Below are 24,152 nucleotides of genomic sequence, written 5' to 3' on the forward strand. Positions count from 1 at the left end.
TGAGTGCCTGCGACAAACCACCTGCACACCTCCGGCCTGCAGACCTCCAGTCGTGCTCTTGGTGACACTGACGCTCTCCCCACGGCCGCGTGGCCGCTGAGTTTGCCCGGGGGAGCGGTGGGGCGTTTTAAGTGCCAGCAGACTCAGTTGCAAGGGTAGGTCAGCCTGCAGGTTCGTTGGGGGGAAATGGAGGAAGAGGGGGTTTGACGTCTGAAGTGCTGTCCAGGGGCCTAGCGGTGGCTCTCGTTTCTCCCTGGAGCCTCGCCTCCGTCGTACAGCCCACGGATTGTCCTTGTCCGGAGCAGGGGTTGGGATTCTCCGGGGGAGACCACCCAGGCTGCTCCCCACTCCCAGGTGCTGGCAGGGGAGCCTTGGTCTGCTCATTTTACCTCGGAGACGCGGAAGCCAGCCAGCTCCAGCATCCCGGGCTGGGATGCCTCTGCAGTTTGGGCCGGGAAATGCCCAAGCGGTGTACGAAAGCTGTGTGGAACCATTGCAGGGAGCAAACAGATAAACTGTGACTTTGCTCACGTTTTAAAATAGGTTTTGGGGTTTTTCTGTTTTTACTTTTGCACAGCTATACATCGTCTCACGGTGAGGGCTTCCTCCTTGAGTATTTTGGTGGTCAAGCCTAGTCAGTGTGGGGATAGTGTTTGTCACCACGCTCCACATCTTTCCTTTAGATGACGTAAGTACGAGACGTTATGTGTCAGAACTTAGGCGTTCAGACAGGGACTGCTCTATTCAAAGTGGTTATCCGAACAAGTCATCCTTGTATTTTATTGGTGCTCCTTTGCCAAAAACCTCTTGAGAACTCCTGTTTTGGTAGTAAATACATAAGCCATGTGAGAAAATCTGTCCCATTCAATAGTCACACCCCGTGTTTGACCAAACATTGTCTTACCTTGCTTGGTAACTCACCTCACTTACCAGACCAGGCTCTGGATGGCTTCCTGTGGTTTGTCAAAGTGACCCACCTTGAGAGGAGAAAGATTAGTTGCTACTGAGAGCACCAAGAGAGTGTCTTGCAGGTTCGAAAGGTCACTCAGAAGGGTAGTTACCAAAATGGTCTGTGCTTTAGCAGTGCCACCGGAATCCATATGCAGCCTTCCAGAGTGACTGCTGGGAAATGAGACAGCTCCCACTCTATGCTTGAGCGCTGGTATAGGCTTCTCAAAATTAGGCACTTATTTCACATTTCTCTTTAGTATGCAACAGGTAGTTTATCAGGTAATGAGCTTTCGTCATTTATTACTTCAACAAACATTTATTAGTCACCATCTGCCAGATGCAGTAGGCAGTGAGACACAGTGAGTGATGGACACTTGTTATGCAGTTCTCTGGGCAGGTTCATCATCTTATGGACCAAAAGATTAAAGAATTAGTTCTAAACTTTGCCAAGAATCCTCGATTACAGGGTAATTGTGTGAGAAGAACAAACAGTAAAATCTGGGCACCTGGGAGTTAGTGAAGACATGACCAGAGTACCCTCCACTTCGTTGTCTACACTTACCAGTGTTCTTCCTACCACCTGACATAGAGCACACATTCAGATATTTGTTAAATGGAATTCATCTCAAATTAACTTAGGACATGGACACCTAGAGAGACAGTTAACCTGCCCACAGCATGTCCTGGAACACAAGCCATCTTCTGATTCCCTAGTGACACTCTTCTTTTTCTGTATAGCAAGGTGTGACTTGGGTTGCTTCTGATAACAGGGAAGTTCTTTGGCGTATTTCCCTCTGCAAGGTGTTCACTTGTGAGCATCCTCAGATTGTAAATTCCCAGGGAAGAAGAGATGCGATTCCTTTCCTCAAGAAATTGTCAGGGCCTCCGAGGATGACTGGATGTCCCCATGAGCTGTGGACAGACCCTGTTCATGCCTATTGTAATTGTTAACAGTGCCCCCTTTCAGGCTCAAACACGTCCTAGTTTAGACAGTAAATTACATGAGAAGTCTGCTACTAAATGCCAGCCATTTGCTGAGCCCAGGGGACACAGAGGTGAGTTTGAGCCCTTGTAGTCAGGCACGTCATCGGGGCAGAGGAGCCTCCCAACAGACTTTGCAAACAAATAAGCTCAGTACAGTGTGGTAATTATGGATACGTAATAGAATAATGTACAGTATAGTTAGAGCAAGAGTTCTTACTCTGGGGACCATGAATGGACCTCAGGAGGTCCTAAATTAGAAGATAAATTATGTTATCCAGGTTTTTCTCAGGAGGGGAGACATCCTCTTCATCACATTCTCAAAGCAATCCTTTTTCCCCAAAAGGCTAAACACCACTGATGGAGCACTGGGCTGCCCCTGAGAGTAGCAGGTGCACTCAGGACCTTTGATGTCACTACTTCTAGGCAGCCCTGAAAACTACCTTTAAGAGTTGGAAAGTTGGGGTGGCTGGTTGGCTCAGTTGGTTAGAGTTCAGTGCTCATAACACCAAGGTCGCCAGGTTGATTCCCATATGGGTCAGTGAGCTGCGCCCTCCACAACTAGATTGAAAACGACTTGACTTGGAGCTGATGGGTCCTGGAAAAACACACTGTTCCCCAATATTCCCCAATTTAAAAAAAAGTTTCCTTAGCATTCTTAAAATGTCAAAGTAATTTCCATATTCAAACTGGAGGGCATTCCTGTTTAGTTTAAGTACCTAAGATTCAAACAGCAGACAAGTTTAAAATCATAAAATAGATGGTGTCACAAGTTGGATCTCCATGTGCTCATCACTATTTTTTAACTAGTAGTCTGTATAAATCATTTATTTAACATTTAACATTTCCATTTATATAAAAAAGGTACGTTTTTGGTTCTAAGAAAGGCTAAGATAGGAGTATAGCTGGATCAGCACAAAACTTTAGAAGGGAGAACAAAAACAGGCAAAACCTACTGGTACAGTAGCAGTCCCCAATTTATGGATGGGCTGTGTTCCAAAAAGGAGTTTATAAAATCACTTTGGAAGTCAGGTCCCACTTTCATATAGGAACAATGGCAAAAAGCAGGGGTTCCTAGGCAGGAAGCAGAAACTCATTTTCTGCATGGTCCAGAGCTCTGGGACTGAGCACTTGCTCGAGGCGTAGCTCTGAGTTGCAGTTCTGGGATAGCCATTCTGTGGCCATGTGGCTTTAGTGTCCTTATCTATGAAGGGGAACATCACATATTTGGATGGGAGGAAATTGGTCAAGTGCCTGACACAGAGTAGTGGTCCCTCAGTGGACAGTGGTGGCTATTGATTTTTTTTTTGCAGAAGCTGTTTTAATAATATAGTCTCGCATTAAGTAGATTCTCAGGGCATTCGACGAATGCAAAGTGAATGAATGACCCCTGAGTGCACCAGGAGACTTGAAATGAACCGACGGGTGAAAGGAGTATGGTTCTTGGAAGTTGAGGATTGCCTTTACTCCCCTTCACATGAATTCAGTTTAAATTAAAATGTGTGGAGAATGTGCCAGACACATTATCAGGCTCATCTCATCTAATTGTTTTAGTGGCCTTGTAAAATACGTACTGTTGTCCCCATATTTCAGATGAAGAAACTGAGGTCTGGCAAGTTTACATAATGTGTCCAAGATCCTAAAGCTAAGAAGCGGTAGAACTGGGGTTCGCGTTCCGCCTCAGAATGCCACACTGTTTGCACTAGCGCATGTGTCCTGTAAACATACATCATACCAAGAGGTAAATGTCCCATGTTACTGGCCCACTGCTTGCATTAGTTCGGATTACTTAAAGTTAGGCACTTTTTTCTTCCATTTCTTACTCTGGGATTTAATTTCAGGTTTGCCAAAATATGAAAAGCAGTTTGGATCTAATCATAACAATGAAACCAAGCCAGAAACCAATTTGCACCTGGGCCCTGGAAAAGGGCTGTGACCAGGTTATGAGACTTTGTGGCTGTGAACAGGATAGTATGTTGCAAAGCCAGTCACAGGCTGGGGTGGGCAGTGTTTTCTGCAGTGTCAGTTGTGTGATTTTTAAACTAGTTTGAGGGGACATTGAGTTTTGGTTGAGTGATTTAAGAGCTATCTTTGTGTCGAGGTCACCATTATACTACAAAATGTGAGAATTGGAATTTGTTTGGGTTCAAGTAGTGATGTATAAGGTTCTGTAATCAGTTGGGTGTGATGCCTGACTACAGAGTAACAGGTGCTAGTTTAAGCAGCTGGGGAGATGAAAGGCCCTGCCCTTCTGTGGAGAAGATTTCTTATATACAATGTAATAAAAAGTATACAAAGATAGGCATTGAGTGTCACACACAAAGGCAAATCTTATGTGTTTTATTAATAGCATTAGCTACGGAATAGGGAGGCTGCCAGTTTGCCACTCGTCCCTGGCTGATGGTGGTAACCGCCCCCATGCTACGTCTGGAAGAGTTGAGAGTGTAGGGGTCTTAGCGGCCGCCCCTGTCCTTGGTAGATTTCTCATCCTTGTTGCTGTGGCCCGTAGGAGTATGCAGTGACAGGCCCTGCCTGCGCAGGGAGGACAGAAAGCTGTGGCAATACCTCAGCTTTTCATTTTCAGCAGAGTACATACACCATATTAAGACTAACTTTTTAATAATAATTTCCAGTAGTCCTACCTCTGGATAATGTAGTTGGAAGACTGAACAGTAGCTCATTTTTAAAACTGTCTACTTAAATGACTTTGACTGAATTGATTGGTTCATAAATTTCTATTACTACTAATCATTTAGTTTATTTATAAAGTGATGAATTTTAAGTGATTTGTCTTAATGTGTGTTAAATTATCATTCCATTAACAGCTGAAAAAAGTTTTTAACTGCAGGTTCAGATATCAACTCCTGGCATGCTGCATCTTTAACACAGGTTCTCCTTTTGAAAGTATAAATTTTAAAAGATTTTTAATCTTTTCTTATATAAATACATACAATAATTTTATATATTTAAGGTTTGTAAATATACGTGTGTATGTTTCCAGATCTAGCTGAAACCCCAAGCAACATGACTGTGACATACATTATTTTAAGTAAAACAATTTGAAGAACAAAGTGAACACTGAACCCTTCACTATTCCTATTATTTGAAACCAACTCAGTGGCAGTTTGCTGCACCTTGCGTTGGTGAATGGCGTTTGCTTATAGACTGTTTGGTGTTGGTTTCATGCACACACACGCTTACTTCACCTTACACAGTCATTGTTTAAGACAAATGCAACAGTGTACTGTCTTTGCACATTGAGGTGGGAAAACCAGAAAGTATTCACTTTATAATTAAATGTAGATTAGTAAAAATAGAAATGAAATCTAAAATGACACTGTCAGTCTTTTTACTTAAGAAACTACACTTGGGCCGCTGGATGGCTCAGTTGGTTAGAGTGCGAGCTCTGAACAGCAAGGTTGCTGGTTCAATTCCCGCATGGAATGGGGGGCTGCGCCCCCTGCAACTAAGTTTGAAAATGGTGACTGGACTTGGAGCTGAGCTGTGCCCTCCACAACTAGATTGAAGGACAGCGACTTGGAGCTGATGGGCCCTGGAGAAGCACACTGTTCCCCAATATTCCCCGATAAAATAAAATAATCTAAAATTAGATTACTTGTCTCAAAAAAAAAAAAAGAAAGAAAAAGAAAAAAGAAATGACAGTTGGCCTTGAACATGTCAGGGGTTAGGAGTGCCGACCTCCCAAGCAGTTGAAAATCTAAGGGTAACTATAGTTGGCCCTCTACCTTCTCAGATTTCCAACCTTGGAGTTGACCCTTGAACGATGTGTGTTTGAACTACATCGGCCAATCAAAAAAATCCACATATACTAGTAAGTGAACCCGCACAGCTCAAACCCGTGTTGTTCAAGGGTCAGTTGCACTTAAATATGTAAAACTTTCCGCCAGAGTTCTTTTCCACAGCATACCTGTATTAGAACAGTGGTTCACGATGTCCTGTGAGAATCATAGTGTGCATGAAGCCCTGGGCATCCGTGGGCCGCTCCACGGAGAGGTCTGCGGTGCGTCCTCAGGTCGTCCCAAGTCCTTCTGATAAGGCCATCAGGGCCATACTTGGAGAGGCATGTTCAGGAACAGGAGACAGACTACGGCTTGGGGACTCCTATAGATGGGCTGGGTTTCTGCTCCAGACCCTTCAGGATGACTCCAGAACAATGGTCAGACGCATACCTTCCACTTTGTTGCCTTATTTCATAATGCAAATTGTGTTGAATTTCATTAGCAGTCTAAGAGTCCACAAAGTTGTCTGTCCCGTGCAGTGCGTGTCTTATCACTCACTTTCTGTTAACCATTTGGGTTGCACTTGTGAGAAGAAGGGGTACGCCAGGTGTCTTTCTGCCAAGTTGCTGCAGATGTGAAGCACTTCACACACAGCTTAGTGAGCGCAGCCCAGCGTCGTGGAGGTGCTGTGTGTGGGGACGGCCTGCCGTCCTCGGCGTTGGAACGGCCGAAGCAGGGGTCTGTGGAGTGGGGTCTGGGGTTTGGAGGAGCAGTGCATGTCCAAGCAGAGTGCGGGTCCTCCTTCCCCCCCCCCCGACTCCCCCAGAAGGTAGGTATGAGCATGGGGCCTGAAAACCCAGGGCAAGATTCACTTTCCATTTGGCTAAGTGCTATGATTCTGTGTTCTCTTCGTTTTTACAGAACTGTGGGTACCGATGGATGTGGCCGAGAGCCCTGAACGGGACCCTCGCTCTCCAGAGGACGAAGAAGAGGAGCAGCAGGGGCTCTCGGACGATGACATTCTGAGGGAAAGTGGGTCTGATCAGGATTTGGACGGAGCTGGGGGGAGGCCGTCGGACTTGGAGGACGAGGAGAATGCCGCCCCGGGCCTGAGCCAGGAGGAGGAGAGTCGCTCGGAAGAGGAGGAGCAGGAGCGGGACTCCGAGGCCCAGGAAGGGGTCAGGGGCCCGACGAGCCCCCCGCGTGCAGAGGGGGGGTACGGTGGGGAGGAAGACCGCACAAGCGACCTGAGGGACGAGGCCTCGTCGGTCACCAGGGAACTGGATGAGCATGAGTTAGACTACGACGAGGAGGTCCCCGAAGAGCCAGCCCCTGCTGGGCAGGAGGACGAGGCTGAGAAGGCTGGGGCTGAGGAGGAGGAGGAGAAGGGCGAGGGGGCTGCTGGGGAGGAAGGGAAGGCAGGGGTCCAAGGTGTGGAAGACAAGCAGCCCCTGGAGGCCGCCAAGGAGAAAAGAAAAGATGACGACGGGGAGATTGACGACGGGGAGATTGACGTGAGTATGCCAAGCTGCCAGCGTGTGTAGGCAGAACCCAGAGGGACCTCCCGTCACCGGCCGCACCTCGGCCTGGTACAGGAGTGAGGCTCCTCCCAGGATTCCCTCAGCCATCCGCTCTGTCTCAGAACAAGGAGGTGGGATGGAGGAGTGCAGGAAAATGAGAGAACTGTTCTGGGAGCAGTCGCCATGGCAATTAGGAAGTGCTGAAAATCAAGGAGGAAAATTACGCTAGATTCAGAAAACTTCTGTCTGCCAGTTGGTAGCGGGCAGAATGTCCAGGGTCCCTCACTCAGTCTGGCTCTGTTGGTTGGATTGTATTAAAATGCCTCGCCCCGGTGGTTTTTTTTAAGTTCTGGAATTTTTTATTTTTTTATTTTTTTTTGATCAAGTGAAGAGGTCATTTCTCCCTTTGTGTTTGCTGTCTTTAAATCCTGTTTGAGTTAGCATTCAGCCAGAACCATTGTGGCTCTTCAGCCCTTGTCAGCTTCTTGAGACTGAAAAGACTCTACAAGCTGTCTTCCAGTTTTGTCTATTCTTTTAGGCATTTTAACCTTTGTCCCATGGCCTGTCCTCTGGTGAGGGTCCCATCTGGGCCAAGCATCTTTGGAAGTGTCCCTGGAAAGACCCTCGGGACTAGTGAAAACGGGGTTGTGTGCGGGAACATCTCAGCTTTTAATCAAACCATCACACTTACAATTTATTTAATTAATCGGGCCTTCAGGTGGAGAAGGTAAGACTCGTAATATATCATGTTCGATATGGGTATGTTAGGGTTTTATAACAGATAATCCCTTTGAAAGAACTTTAATCATGATCTTTAAGAAATTGAGTTTGGTGGGGTGGGAAGAGCCTGAAGTTCTCCTGAGGAATGCTTTTACTCAGAGGAGCCGAGAGAGGGACAGAACAGATGGAAGTAACCTGGTTTTTTTAAGTACCCCTGGGAAGGAGAGTCTGCTTATCTGAGAGTCATCTCCGTGGAAGGTGTGGGGGTATCTCAGAACTGTTTTGGGTTGGGAGGGAAAAGGTTGCTAAATATTTAACCACATGCTTACTGGAAGTACCACGCTAGTAGTATGTTGGTGCACGTGTGCTCGGTCCATTTTAAAATGTGGTGGCCATGAATTTACAGGGTTTTCGACGTTACTTATCTAATTTTGGTTCATAAGAACAGAACTGTTTGTGTGTGGTTACAAGCTTAGAATTTCAAGTCTTTTATCATAGCTAAGTGTACAAGATGGTCTCCTGAATTAATAACCTTTGCCTAATACTATTTAAAAAGGGTGTTGTCGGGACATTATCATGCAAGTGTCCTTAGGTTTTGCCAGCGATGCTTCCCTTTCACTTTTGGAAAGTTCGCCTCTACCACAGGATTGGCAAAGGGAAAAATGGTGCTGTAACACTCAGGTTCATTGATTTGGATGAAATTTTGGGCAGAAGTTGAAGTCATTGGTTGAGATTGCCTGTGAGTTTGGTTTTTCAGTGTCGCAGAGAGAAGAGCCGTGTGTGTTCTGCCACCGGGGGATGTTTGGGGGCTCCTGATTGTGGCCTGGGGGTTGTGGACAGTCCATTACCAGTTAAGAGCGGACCGGTCACAAACTCTTCTTGCTTCGACTGTTGATTAAATCTTAGGGGGAAATTCATGTATTCCCCTACCTTCCCATAATCATAGGGGTCAGTGTCAGCCTGCGAGTCCCAGAGTGCCTTGGTGTCATCGTACCGGTGGGTTTCCCCACTCTATTAGATGTGGCAGTGTGGGACACTGAGTTGAAGTCAGCTGTCCCTGGATGGAAAACACCCATTGTCTGGAGATTTGCTGGTTTCCCCTAGCAACAGCCTGTGAAATAAAAAATCCAGTTTGATTTGCTTGCCCACTCAGATCCCATAGTTGGTGGGTTGGTTTGGCATGTTTTGCCCGGCGTGGCCCCCTCTCGTGAAGTGCCCCTCAGTCCAGTTAGAAACAGCGTGCTGCTGAGGATATCCAAGTACAGTTTCATTCAGCCTTGGAATGCGGTTTCCTTCCTGCACCTTCGACCAGGCCTCCTACCCAAGTTGCCCCTGCACGTCTATGCTTTGGACACAGCTCTGCTGGGCCCTGTAGTATGCCAGGCTTATCAGACCATGCTGGGATGTGACAGGGTAGAGCAGGGCCTGCGCTCATCTTGGGGACAGGCAGACCTTACCATGGCAGGGAGGTACTGTAAATGGTGGCCTGGGTCCTCACGGGAGCACACCTGCCCTGCCGGAACTCCTCTGGTTGCCCGACTTCATTCTGGGCTTTTCTCCATCCTTTAACTACGTATTGGTATAAATGTCACCTCCTGTACATGGGCTCTGCCTCCTGCCCTTGCCTCCTACCCTTCTCTCTGTTGTACCTGGCGTAGACCTTTGTTGTACTACCATAGTTAAATTAACCAGGTCATCAGTTGTTTCTGTTGCTCCCCCCCCGGTCCCCATCCCACACTCGAAGAACACAAGTTCCCTATATCCGGGACCTACAGGGTTGGCTTCCTCTGTAGCTATAGGACCTGGCACGTTGTAGGCAGACAATAACTGCCTTCAGAGCAGTTAGAGAAACCGATTGCTTTGGGGCATGTTTCAGTTGAGTGCCATTGACGTGTGGAGTGGCCGGGGGCAGAAGGTTTACACTGGAGAGCCGTCCGCACAGAGAGGCCAGTTCAAGCACGGGCTGTGGGTAACCAGCATCTGCCCTACCACCTGCCATTGGAAGGACTCAGTGTAAACACGTGTTGCTGGTTTGTTTTTCATGCTCTCTCCTTTCATTTCTAACTCTTCCTTCCCTGTCAGATCTCTGCTAGAATGTATGCCTCGTGTCCCCACCAAGCACACACTGCTGTATCGTTCTTTCCCAAGATGCTGTGTCCCCAGGTACATTTCTGTGCTGGCGAGGGCACCAGAGGTGTGCACTTGGGTCCAAGAACAGCTGGCGTCTGGCAGGCTTTTTGCCTGGCCCTCTTTAGTTTAAATCCCTGCAGAGTAGTTTCTGGTCCTGGAGGAAAGTATACAATATTATCGCAGAGGGCTTTTTCCCTGTGCCTCGCAAGTGCAGCTCTGGTATCAGGGTGAACCACCTGGGTGCTTTTAAGAGGAGGAAATATGCATTCAGTGAGACCCATGAGCAGTTCCGTGCCCAGCAGGCGTCCTGCCAGCCTGGCCGAATCAAGAGGCTCATGAGTCCATGGTCCCTCCTGCACACGCGGCTGCTCCGTCTCCTCCCTCAACCTCCGGCCCTGCCCTGCGTTGCTGGGAACGTAGAACTCCGAGGACACATCCTTCTGTAACTGAGGAGTTCTTCCTTTTTGTCGGGTGCATCACCCTGCTTTTCTGTCTTGGGACAGGTGAACTGATGGAAGGGAAGTCACCCCACCCTTCCTAACTTTTCTGCTCCCTTGGTGCTTTCCTAGATAGTGCCGTCAATTGTACAGTAAGCCCTGGAAATTCTTTTGTCTAAACCACACACAGTTCGTGACTAAGGCCTTAAATTACCTTTACATGTTTTTGGTATGCTGCTAGAACACCCTTCAGATACAAATGCCACCCGCTGCTGTGGTAGGGTGAGGTTTTGCCCACGGGGTTGTGGGCCAGCTTTTTCTAGCACCCTGGTTATTTGTGGAGCGGGGGCTGAGGGTCCCTGACACTGAACCTGGTGTGAGCCTTATTTACTCAGTAATCTCTTACCTGTTTAGGAAGCTGCACTTAAGAAAATCAGACAAGTCTGTGTTTTTTTTTCTTGGTTTTTTTTTAAAGATTTTATTGGGGAAGGGGAACAGGACTTTATTGGGGAACAGTGTGTACTTCCAGGGCTTTTTTCCAAGTTAAGCTGTTGTCCTTTCAATCTTAGTTGTGGAGGGTGCTGTTCAGCTTCAAGTTGTTGTCCTTCAGTCTTAGTTGTGGAGGGCGCAGCTCAGCTCCAGGTCCAGTTGCCGTTTTTCTAGTTGCAGGGGGCACAGCCACCATCCCTTGCCGGAGTCAAGGAATCAAACTGGCAACCTTGTGGTTGAGAGGACGCACTCCAACCAACTGAGCCATCCGGGAGCTCAGCGGCAGCTCAGCTCAAGGTGCCGTGTTCAATCTTAGTTGCAGGGGGCGCAGCCCACCATCCCTTGTGGGACTCGAGGAGTTGAACTGGCAACCTTGTGGTTGAGAGCCCATTGGCCCATGTGGGAATCGAACCGGCAGCCTTCGGAGTTAGGAGCACGGAGCTCTAACCACCTGAGCCACCGGGCCAGCTCAAGTCTGTGTTTTTGTTTCTCCATGTGCATCTCTCAGAAGAGAGAACAGAGCCGCCATAGACAACTCCCACTGTGGAAAGTTCTGTTTTTCCTTCTCCTGCACTTCTGCTTAGTCTCACACCAGAACCATTCCTTCTGGGTTTGAGAAGCAGATCGAACAATCTTCATGGGTCTTTGATTCACCTCTACAGACTTGCGTCCCCTCATCTTTGGTCTGTCCATCCTCTCCTTGGCTTGTTTACTTGGTTCTGTTTTTATCTTACTGTCATTTGGTTGACAGAACTTCAGCTACCTGGAGTACACCATTCCTTTGGAAAACAGTGGAATACATGTTTTGTTCCATTCCTCTTTTCATCAGTGACTCTCTCACTGGTAGGGTGACCTCTCGGAGACAGCAGGACAGTGGCCACAGCCCAAGTGGACAGTCCATGTGACTCCTTGGTCAGAAGTGGTAGCTCTCAGCCCAGCCCTGTACAAAAATACTTGGAAGCATTTTCTTTGCAGGTGGTATTTTATATTTTCTGCTGTTCACATAACAGCTGTTTCTTTCATGTCTGGATTGTCTTTTCCAAAGGTCCTCCCCCGTTTCCCGTCGTGGCTGAGGGTTTACTCCCAGGGCCTGCTCCTCGCAGGTGGTCTGTTCCCTGTGTTTGCTCTCTCCACGTCACTTAGGTGCAGGACAGCACAGGTCCCCTTGCCGCAGCCTAGCAAGCCACCGCCTGCGCCACCTTGGAGAAGAGAGCCCACGTGCTGTCAGCCACCTGGAGGACTGGCAGTGTGGGCACACGAGTGAGCACAGGCCGCATTCCTTACTCTCGGCCAACAGAGCCCAGAAGCTCCGAGAAGGGAAAGTGCGGCAGCTCCAGCCCCAATTGACGCCAGGCTGTTTGTGGTCCCATAGTCGCCCCCGTGTGGGGTTGGTGACACAGCTCACAGAAAAGATGACCGTGACTATTAGAGGGTGCTGCTTAAGACCATTATATGGCCTTGCTGTGACATTTCTGAATTCCCAAAACATCTGGCCGTGAGAGTTTGGATAAGGCATTAGAGATCTGCGTTGTTATCCCATGTGTGCAGATACAGGTCCCAGGTTTCAGGAGACTGTGGTTGGCCCCGGTGGCAGCGTCAGGGTGGCACCTCGGCCTCTGTTCTGGTGCCCGTGCCCACATGCCACGTCTGCGTCCCTGCACGGTGGCGCCACGTGGTGACAGTCTCCTTATCTGCCGTTGCTATAGGTGCTGCCGTGTTGGAAACGACTTCTTATATGAGTAATGGACAGGCATTGGTTTTTGGCTTTTGGTCGTTTTGTTTTGTTTTAAGGAAAATAACCTGTACAGAGAAGAAAGTAAAAATCCCCTGTGCTGCCATTGCTCAGAGGTAATTGTATTCAGCATGCTGTCTCGGAGGCATTTTTCCATTAAAATAGTGATTGCTCTTGCAGTGCTCACTGCTCGTGTGTTATGCGAAGCACTGTGTGTGAGCACTCGGAAGACACTCCTGTTCTGCTAGAGGAAACCACAGCTCAAAGTGAAGGGACGTGTCCAGAATTTGAACTCAGGCCTTCCATCCCGTGGTACGTATTTTATAAAGGCATTAAAGCTGAATGTGCCCTGTGCATATTGACCCTGAAGAAGTGCTGAGAAAAGTCTGCCAATGAGCCGCGGCCATTCCTTAGAGTTGTAAATGGTGGAGGGCCTTGCACACTCCCCTAGTTAGATGCCGATGCCATTTTCGCCGCCATCCAGGGTGATGTTTGCTGTTTGCTGAGAGCTTCGTGGGCGCCTGTCCTCTCAGAGACCCACCAGTTTGCTTCTGGCCAGACCACCAAGGCCTCTCTTTGTCCTCTGCTGTCTGCTCCCTCTGCTCTAGGTCACATGGCCAGGAGGCCGGAAAGGATTCCTGGATGTTACACGCGTAGTGTAACAGCCCTCCGACAACTGAGCACTGTGGGTTTGGCTGTAGAGATCTCTTTCTTGAGTTCTGTTTGCATGAAACTATAAGATTGAAGAACTCGTTTTAGTCATCTATCACTTGAAAAGCCATTGTGTTGAATGGTTAGTTGTAAATTCAGAATATTATATTGCTGAGTGATTTGATTGTTTTTGTTTATTTTTTTAATTAAAGGAGAGGCCATAAGCCTGGTACACTAGTGTGCACAGCGCTCAGTCTCTGTCCTGGCAGGTGTGGGGACTAGATGGCAGTGGTCGGTGGGTAGAGGCTCTTCTGTGTTCATTGGGTTGACGTTATATCATGTGCTTTACTGTGCATTTCTATGTGTGTTTACTGATCGTTTCTAGTGGCTGCATATACTTCTTCATATGGTCTACGTGACTGCTTATCAATCTTAAGATGGGTAGGTGGTTTTCCAGTTTGCTCTTGCGTATATTGAAAGTAACACCTTTGCAGAAACACACGCCTCTTTAAGTCTGATCCAATACACTTACTATGAATCCTGACTTCTGAAAAACTATTGTTCTGTACTCATCATCTCACTCCCATGCATTAATTTCTAAATGAAGCAGGAAGATTTGAATACGTTCTAACCTCTCAAAAAAGTTTAGTTTTTCTAATGAGAACCAAGAGAGAATCTTCTCCCAACTTAGATATGAGCTCATTTGACATATCATATTAAGGTTTTAGTGCAGTAACCATTACTATGAGAAAAAGGTAAAAAGTAAATATAGGAAAGAAGACTAGGGAAGAGAAAGGTGTTCTGTCACTTAGCATAAAATGAGCACGTTTTCTCTAAAACTTAAAGCAGTCATTCTGGGGTTGAGGAAGATGGGAAGATGTTGTTCAGAGCGTACAAACTTTCAGTTATATGATGAATCCAATGAACCTTAAAAAAAGTATTTAAATAAATAACTTAATCCCTCGCTCTCCAAAAAAAAGAATACAGAGAGAGAGAGAAATCATTCTGTTAGCTCTCTTAGGGGATAAAACTTTTAGGCATCTGTTCTTTTTGTTATAAGGTGCTTTTAATAACTAAATATTTTCAAGGTAGAGATTATACAAATATTTAAGCTTTAAAACTAAGTCATCATAAATCCAGGGTTTGGCTTCAGCATTTCCGCGTTCAGTGAATACTTAACTAACCATTTACTACAAGCCTAGCACGGCGCTTGCACTGGCAACACGTGATGGGCAAAAAGACAGACACGGTCCTGCCTGGTGGAGTCTCCATTCCATTGGGCAGGTGGTGATGTCCATGACCAGTGCTGCAGGAGAGGGGGCTGTAAGGACCATCGTGAAGGGAGATGGGGACCCCGAGGCAGGCGACTCAAGCTGCAGTCTGAAAATAGATGAATTAAGTGATGAGGGAAGAGGAGAGGGAAGAATATGGTCTGGGTGGTGTTTGAAAAGGTCACTGTGGGAGCAGCCGGTTAGCCCAGCTGGTTAGAGCGCGCGCTCTTAACAACAAGGTTGCCGGTTCGATCCCCGCAAGGGGTGGTGGGCTGCACCCCCTGCAACTAGATTGGGGAAAAAAACAGCGACTGGACTTGGAGCTGAGCTGTGCCCTCCACAACTAGATTGAAGGACAACGACTTGACTTGGAGCTGATGGGCCCTGGAAAAAACACAGTTACCCAATAAAATTGGGAGGGAGGGAGGGAGGAAGGGAAAGAAAAGAAAGAAAAGAAAAAGAAAAGGTCACTGTGTTGTGCTCGCTTCGGCAGCACATATACTAAAAAGAAAAGGTCACTGTGGGAGAGAGTGGGGGGGCTCTAGTTAGGGAGAGCTTTCCCTGATCAGGTGGGACTGGACCATAGTCTAGAAGCTGGTGGCGCTGCAGGAGATGGGGGGAAGGGGTCCAGTGACTCCCAGACCTGAGGGACCTCTTGGATTGACTGCACTAGGGCGCTGTGGAACAGGCTGGGACACGGGCAATGAGGATTTCCATCCTGGACGGATCAACAGAGATGTCAGCAGGGCAGCTGGATACCTGCTGGGGGGGGGGGGGTAGTCTGCAGATTGATGGTGACCAAGGCCCGGGTCAGGAGAGGGTTGGGGGAGCACAGGATAGTGGTCCAGGTCCTGGCTGCTCTTTGGAATCCCTGGGCTTTTTAAAGCTCCCACGTTATTTTAGAATTTGGCAGCCAAGGTTGGGAACTCGGTACTAAGAATGAAAAGAGAAGGGCCTGGTAGATCTTAGGTGAAAGGTGGTTCCACAAAACTGACCGGACGGCATCGCCTACCTGAGTCACTTCCCTGAGTCACTTCCCTCCTCCTCATCCCCAGACTTTCAAATTGGAGCGAGTTAGTGTTGAATTTTAAGCACATAAAATATTTTGTTCTGTAAATTTTGTTTAAATGTACAAAATATGAAAAACCTGAAGTGTAACCATTTCCTGCCCAGAATTGCTAATCAAGAGAAATATTACGAAACCCAGGTCTGTCCGGTGCTTCACGGTATTTTCACTCAGTGTTCTCCCTTGGGATGCCTCAGTCTTGTAGGTAGCTTTGAGATGTCCCGTTGTGTGCATGTGGAATCAGAGGTTTGGTAAATGTGATGCATTGGTGAGTGGCCTTGTGACCGTATCCTGTCTGGTTTGGTGAAAGCCATGCCCGTAGGTAGATTCCCTTCCTGCCTGTTCACTCTTATGATGACGATTCTCTCTGCAAGTCATTTTGTCCTCTGTTTCAGGATGATGATCTGGAAGAGGGCGAAGTAAAGGACCCCAGTGACAGGAAGGTGAGGCCTCGTCCCACCTGCCGATTCTTCATGAAAGGTAATTGTCTGAGTGCGGGGCCTTTGCACCGTCCATTTGTGTGACCTCAGCTTTTCCTAGGACTGTGGTGGTGGTTCAACCTTGCCGCATGCCCTGGAGCCTGTGCAAGGCTGTTCATGGGGCCAGACTGTGACAATTAGTGGTGGCGGTTATGGTGATATGAATGGGAAATGATACATTCTTTTAATGGTCCTTCCGTTACTTGACTGACTAACTCAAGGGGGAGCCAGCCTGGTCGTTCTCACATTTATGGTTCCAGGCCCGCCTGTTTACAACAGACCCATGATTTTAAGGTAGACTAGAGCAATCGGGTTTCAAAGTGGTCCTTTTTATGAGGCAAAATACCACAGGTGCCAGTTTTGACATTTTCCCACCTCTGTAAGGAAAATTACCACTTTTCCGCAGTATGTATCCAATCAATTAGAATGGATTTCAGAATAGCAAAGGGATGGCCTCTGAAAGCATCAAGGCTCCCTCTGTTCTGAAAGGTGAACAGTGCGAGTCAAGAAGCAGTAAGAGGTGGCAGTGAGATAAAATCTTGTTGAAAAGTCTGAAATCAAGTCTTGGGCAATTTAGAAGTGGAAATGAGAATTCCCAGTCTTAGGGTTTCTTTGATGGGCAGCAGTAGTTTGGGTAAATGTCTTGGGATCCAGCGTTTTTCTTGGACAGGTAGGGAGATGTTTTTCTCTTGATTTTACTCTGACCCTTGATGAGATTGCTCACTGACCCAGCCTGGTGTACTGTGTAAAGTTCACAAGAGCTTCCTGTACTTCTTTTCCAGATGTTGTGACACCATTATCCACTCTTCTTCCACCAATATCAAATTCCATACCATTCAGAGACCAGGTTAAAGGTACAAAATATACAGTATTCACTGTCTTTAGTCCCTCAAAGTCCCCCTGCTCCAGAGGCCAGACTTCTTTCTCCTGGACCCAGAGTACTGCTGTGAAGCCAGAAGGAAGGGGAGGCTTGCAGGGGCAGACTTAGAGGTACCCGACGAGGCTCTCAGTGCTGTGGCTGGCCTCATGGGGCGGGCGGGCTCGCGGGCACGTGGGAGCCCCATCTCACAGAGAGAGCAGCTCTGCGCTGGGTGGCCTTTGAATGACCCTCTCCCTGGTCCTGAGGGATGGCCCGGTGATGAGGGTGCGTGGGGGCCGAGAGACGAGCACACTCAGGACGCAGAACCCAGGTCAGCTCGCTCCCGGGGGCATGTGCTCTGGGCCTGTGCTGTGTCCGTGCTCGTTTCTGCCATGTGGAAACACTTTGACTCGCCTGCATGTGACGGGCTCAACCGTGCCCGCAGGAGGGCAGCCCGCACGGTCGTGTGCCGTAGAGCAGAGGCGACATCACGAGCGGCAGAGCCACGCTAAGTCCACAGATATGCGTGCAGTACGTTTCAGAAGGCAGTGGAAATGTCAGAAAATTGAAACTTCAGCAGAGCACCTCCTTTCCATAGTGACGTAGGAGGAAATGTCAATTCTTCTCTGAAATTTCTAGATGAAAGCAATGGGGACAAATATGTATACACATACGGAGATGTACTTGCAGTCATTTCCGGTTAGCGCTGTTCACAGATTGGCGGTCAGGACTAGCGCCAGAGGCTCCCACAGCAGGCGGCAGCAGCGCCCCACCGTTCATGCCACAGAGGCTCTGATCTAGGTGCCCGGGTCACACTGCGGAAGTAGTTTCCAGAATTTAGCAAGGGAAGCATGCACCCGAAGGAAGTTGTTGCTGGAACTGCAGATCAGCATCTTCAGGAGATGCCCGATGGACAAGGACAGGAGGCCGTCTCCATGGACGTCACCAGGGTCACGTCACTAGGAGCAAGGTGCCACTAGGGTCAGACTAAGTTCTCAGTTTGGATTTCAGGGAGTGAGACTAGTGGGTAAGGCTTTCTGCGGTAGAAAAACCTGAAGCTTGTGGCAGGCGGCCTTTTTTGCAGCCGAACTGGGCATGACCAGTAACTTGTTGGGGAATTTTTAAAAAATATATATTTACCTTTCCCCCCATACTGCTCGTTTATTCTACAGAGTAATGTGATATAGTACAACAGGAAATGGTTGATTCTTTCTGTGTTCTAGAACATAGCTCCTGCTTTTTCTTAGTTATAAGAAAGTTTTTGGATGTAAATGTTTTTGCTTACCTGCAGTTTATAAGCATGGTGTTCAAATGAGATGGGTACGTTTAAGTTCTCTCCAATCGCAAGAGAAGTCACTTTGAAAGAAGTTTGTTGTGTTTGGCGAAGATGCGGAGAAGTGGAACCCTCATACATTGCTGCTGGGAATACAAAATGGTGCAGCTGCTCTGGAGAACAGTCTGTCAGTGCCTCAGAAAGTGAAGAGTTAGAGGTACCACATGGCCCAGCAATTCCATGTTAGGTATCCATCCAGGAGAGATGAAAACTACATCCACACAAAAACTTGTACATGAATGTTCCCAGTGGCATTATTTGCAGTAGCCAAAAAGTGCCAACAACCCAAATGTCCACCAGCCGATGATGGGTGAATAAAGTGGGGTTCACACATACAGTGAAATACTGTTCAGCCATAAAAAGGAATGAAGTACTGATATTTTAACATGGATGAACCTTGAGGACGTTACGTCAAATGAAAGAAGCCAGGCACCGAAGGCCACACATTGTACATTTCCACTTACGTAAACTGTCCAGTAGAAGCAGACCCATAGAGACAAAGTAGATTAGTCATTGTCTAGGCTGGGCAGTTGGGGGTGGGAGCAGCAAGCGGGGCGTGGCTAATGAGTACAGGCTTTCCTTTTGGGGTGATGAAATGTTTTGGAATTAGATAGTGGCAGTGATTACACAGCTTTGTGAATATACTAAAACCCACTGAATTGTGTACTTTAAATGGTAGTAATTTATGGTATGTGAATTATATCTTAATTTGGAAATTCTTTTTTAAAAAGTTTGTTGGCTATATTTCTATTACAAGTTGTGATCTGCAGATTAATCATTTAATTGCCCAAGTGGACACATTGATATTTGTGACCGATGACAACAAAATGTACTTAAGAATACAAATTGAAACATTTTTAAAACACCAGTATTTGTTTATGGTATACTTTTACTTTGTATATTGATGTAGAATCATCAAGACACAAAGTTCTATTCACAAAGGCAAAAATAGCATTTTCTTGGAGCTGTATGCTCCTCTGGGTTTCTGATTCAGCTGTCAGTAGCACCCAGCCCATTCTGTGAGCCAGGCTTCCTTTTCTCTGCTTCTTCCTGTTCTCTCTCTCTTTTTTTAATTGTGGTAAAATGCACATAAAATTTGACCATCTTGACTATTTGAAAGTGTCATATTCAGTGTCATTGAGTACATTGATATTGTGGTCCTCACCACCCTCTGTCTCTAGAATGCTTTCATCTTGTAAAACCGTCCCCGTTAAACACTAACTCCTCTCCCCCCCCCCCCAGTCCCCAGTGACTACCATTCTACTTTATTTCTCTATGAATTTGACTATTCTAGGTGCCTAATATAAGTGGAATCATACAGTATTTTGTCTTTCTTTGACTGGCTTATTTCACCTAGCATAATGTCCTCAAGGCTTATCCGTGTTGTAACACACGTCAGAATTTCCTTCTTAAGGCTGAATAAAAAATACTCCATTGTATGTATAGACCACAGTTTGTTTATCCATTCATCCAACAATGGACACTTGCGTTGCTTCCACTTTTTCGCTATTGTGAATAATGCTGCTGTGCATGTAGGTGGACAAATAATCTCTTCATGACCCTGCTTTTACATCTTTTGGGTATATATGCAGATTTGGGATTTCTGAATCATCTGGTAGTTCTGTTTTTAGTTTTTTGAGGAACTGCCTGTTTTCCACGACGGTTACCCACCAACAGTACACAGGGGTTCCAGTTTCTCACATCCTCGCCAACACTTATTTTTTCCAAGTTTTCTCTAGTAACCATCCTAATGAAGTGAGACTGGTGTCTTCTCGTTGTGGTTTTGATTTGCACTTGCCTAATGGCTCGTGATGTTGAGCAGTTTTTCCTATGCTTTTTGGCTATTTGTACGTCTTCTTTGGAGAAATGTCTATTGCTCATTTTTTACTCCCTATATTCTCTTGTGTTTAAAGCAGCAGGTCTCAAAGTGTGGTCTGTGGACCCGTACGGGTCCTTGAAACTTTTTCAGGGCCTGAAAAGTCCCCTAAGATCAAAACTATTTTCATAATAATACTAAGTCTGCACTAATAGTCAGGTATGGGTCATTATGTCCTCACAGTTAAATAATGCCAATTTCACTTAATGATATCTGTGTTACAGCAGTAAAAATTATAATTAAATTGTACACTTAAGTACAGGTCTTTAAAAAAGAAAACAACTTTATTGAGATACAATTTACATGCCATAAAATGTGGCTGTTTTAAGTGAAGTGTACAATCCAGTGATTTTTATTGCATTTACTGAGTTGTGCAGCCATCACCATAATCCAGTTTTAGAACATTTTCGTCACCCCAGTAAGGGCCCTCAGTCCATGTCTTTTCTATGTTCAGTATGACAAAACTGGAAGTGCACATGGAGCCCCTCTGCTGTGCACTGACGTGCAAAAGATCCTCCCGGGAGGGCATGTACGAGGTTTGCACAGTGAACTGCGCCAGCTGCTCTTTCCAGGGAGCATATGTTTGCTCGCAGGAACGACCATGACACATCATGGTGCCCCAGAACCAGGTCTTCTCCAAGACTCACCAGGGGAGTCTGCCTCTTTAAGGAAAACAATTGATGGTATCTGTTGCTAATGATAAATGTCCAGCTCTGGAGTGAAAGTTAGAATTTAGGAGAGTTCTTATCTCCACCATGAGCTTGACAGCTTTGTAGTGTTTAATAAACTCTTCCAAATGACCATTGTGTGGTGTTACAAAATCATACCTGGGTAGAAGACCCATTCACAGTTCAAGATAGAGCAGTGGATTTCAGTGGAACAGAGTCGGAAAAGTTCAGTAATAGGGTTATAGATCCCACATCGCGGCCGTAAGAAGGCTTCGTCATTTGGTAAGTGGGGCAGCATCAAGGAACATCCCAGAGTATCTGAAAAGGCTGTTAAAATGGAGCCCCTCCCTCGTCCAGCTACGTTTCTGCCTGCAGCTGGACTTGCTTCACCTGCTTCAACCGAAACAACCTGGCACAAGGAATTGAAATGCAGAAGCAGACAGGAGAACCCAGCTGTCTTCTGTTCTGTGTCAGCATCAGAGATTTGCAAAAAGGAAAATAATGCTACTCCCATCACTAGGTATTTTTTACATATAGTTACTTTTTATAAATCGTTTATGTTAACATTGTTAACATAAATGATGTGTTATATATTTTCTCTTTAAATTTTCTCAGTTTTAATTTCTACAGCGAATATCAGTAGATACAACCCATACGAAAAAAGGCTCTTTAGGGTCCTGGGACCAAAAAGTTAGAGAACTGCTGGTTTCGAGTCTACGTTATTTATAAAGAAGCAGTCCAGAAGTTATTTTAATTCTTTTGGCTACCATAATGAGTATTCCTGAAAGAAGTTAAAATACCTCAGAACTCTGTTCGATATCTGTGGGTGTTTGTCCATTTCTGTCACAGTTCTCTGAGGTGGCAAAGGAAAGGACACCTGAGTTCATGGTGTTACATTGTTACAACTTTGTATGTGATGGTTTGTTGGATTTTTGCCTATTAGAATATGCATTTGCAGAGCTGAGGTTTGTCCTTAATAGTTAATTGTTAGATTTTTAAATATTCTGCCTTCCCATCATGAAGTACTTTAAACGGCTTTATTTTGTTTTCACAATCTGAATATTTATTACCTATTCTGAGTTATTTAGACTAACAGGAAATGGGAGCAGGGAACATTTAAATAAGACCACTATGTCTTATTTAGAAATAAAGTCTTTAAAATGTTAGTGGGAAGCAAGTACTTTTTATGGGAAAACAGAGAGATCCTGCGAAATTATTGAGTGTCCTGTAAGATGCCTTGCAAACACAGTGGCAGCACAGCCTGAGAAATGGTGCCAGCCCTGCCCTGTGCTGTTCACCGCTGGAACCAACAATCAGAAATTTAAAAAGCTGTTAGAGTCTCAGGACCTCATACACGTGTGGTCGTACCTCTATTCACAGACATGGCATGCTTGCTTCTGAGATTACAAACCATGGATTCCTTGAGCTGGTGTCGTGTGTGGGTTGTCACCAGTGGGTTGCTGGCATGGGAGATGTGCATTTCATTTCCTGTCCTCTGTGTGTCTAGTTTCCTTGATTTCTGCTGGGGCCCATTAGGTTTCCTGCATGTATTGTGTCTGTTTCACTGATAAGAGTTTGGGCTGTTGCTGTTGCGCATACAGGTTCCTTTTTTGTAGATACATTGTTTAGTAAAAAACGCAAGGTTCAACACAGAGTGTATGATGTAACCAGGAAAAAATGGGGATGAGTACACTGATTGATTGATCCCCAATAAATTGATATCTGCCTCTGTGGAGGCATGGAGATTTCACTGAATAGCTTTAAGAGTCTTTGGGTACTTTTTGTTTCCAGGCATTCCTTTTATTGTATTAGGAAATATTTCATATATAAAATATGTAATGTTTACACAGACATAAAGAATAAAACAATTACTGATGTGCCCACGGTCCAGTTAAGAAAAAGAGCAGTATCAATACCCTTGAAGCCCTGTGTGTACCGAAGTGAAGAAACTTGTCCCACTGTCCTGCCCTGTCACGGCTGCTTCCATTTCTTCTGGTCCCTTCTGGCTCATACCCATGTCCTTATATAATTAGTCATCCAGTCAGCGTCACAATCCACATGACTTTTGTGTGTGTGAACTTTCCTTCAGCAGCAGACCACCATCCAATTTTAAAACCAGAAGATGGATTTTTGTTTACATTTCCCAGAGAATTATTTTTCCAAGTGCATTTTTTAATTATGAAAGTATTATGTGCTGACAAGTGTCAGGACAATACAGGGTAAAAGTCTTTCTCTTTCCACAGTCCCAGCAGTTCGGGGTGTACCCTTCCAGACTTCTTTCTATGCTGATAAAAATTCACAGTAAAAAGGCTACTGGGATTGCACTATTCCGGCTGTTCTTTTTGCTTGCATTTGCTAGACATTTGTCCTTCTCCTTCTCTTTGGTGGCCAGGGGTCCCAACATATGCTCAGCAGGGATCTTAGCACAGACAGGAGCAGGGGGCCCATGGGATGGGCTTCTGTCACCCACTGGTGTCTCGGAGGGGTCTCTGCTCTTCCCTCTCACTTTGCTCGCGTGTTTCTTCTCATCTCCCTGTTCCTCTTTTCTCCCCTACCAATAAAAAGTCTTGCTGTCAGTGGGCTGGCTGGCTCATGAGTGATGTTTTGTTTGGAAATTGTTTTAATTTAAAAAAGAACAGAGACTAACAAATACCTGTTTGTCCACTCTGTGTGTGTGTGTGTGTGTGTGTGAGTGTGTATGGTGGATATATATATATATGTAAATTAGGTTAAAAATTACGGAAAAGTTGTGGTCTATATTGTTAATAGTTTTCTGTACTTGCACATTTCTACGATGAGCTTTTCCTTTTTTCACTGCGAAAGCAAGGTGAATACAGTATGAGTTTTTATGAGTCAAAGGGTGAAGTTGATAATATCTTGGAATTCTTTATTTAGACGTGTGACTGCATAGTCCTTTTTTCTTTAAATCCCCTGAGACTGGGATTTTGAATCCTCTGTCGTGCAGTATTTCACAACTTCTTCCTGTGATTTCTCAAACACCTTTAGGAATTTTAAAAGTTTATCTGTCATTTTGCATTCTCAGAGAAGCAATTTTTAGCGTACCTTATTTTATATTTGATTTAGATTAATATATTATTAAATTGGTCTTAATACATGTTTAAATATTCATAATGTTTAAAAGGTACAGTTTAGCTTTTTCCTAAATACCAAATGATTCTCTCTCTTTAATTTACGTTATATAAGGAAAAACAGGTTTTGTTCACAGAAATGCTCAAATGGAATATGTTT

General features: G+C 45.8%; 1 protein-coding gene across 1 annotated transcript in view; it reads left to right on the forward strand.

Moving 5' to 3' along the window:
- The window catches only part of ZC3H18 (zinc finger CCCH-type containing 18), a 60,483-nt gene that overhangs the window by 722 nt on the left and 35,609 nt on the right, over positions 1–24,152 (forward strand). The window contains exons 2-3 of the mRNA XM_081032176.1: positions 6,594–7,186; positions 16,084–16,168. Of these exons, the coding sequence (XP_080888302.1) occupies positions 6,608–7,186; positions 16,084–16,168 (664 nt within the window). The 5' untranslated portion in view covers positions 6,594–6,607. The remainder of the gene's footprint in view (positions 1–6,593; positions 7,187–16,083; positions 16,169–24,152) is intronic.

Source organism: Rhinolophus hipposideros (genome assembly GCF_964194185.1).
Source record: "Rhinolophus hipposideros genome assembly, chromosome: 21".
NCBI classification, from domain to species: domain Eukaryota; kingdom Metazoa; phylum Chordata; class Mammalia; order Chiroptera; family Rhinolophidae; genus Rhinolophus; species Rhinolophus hipposideros.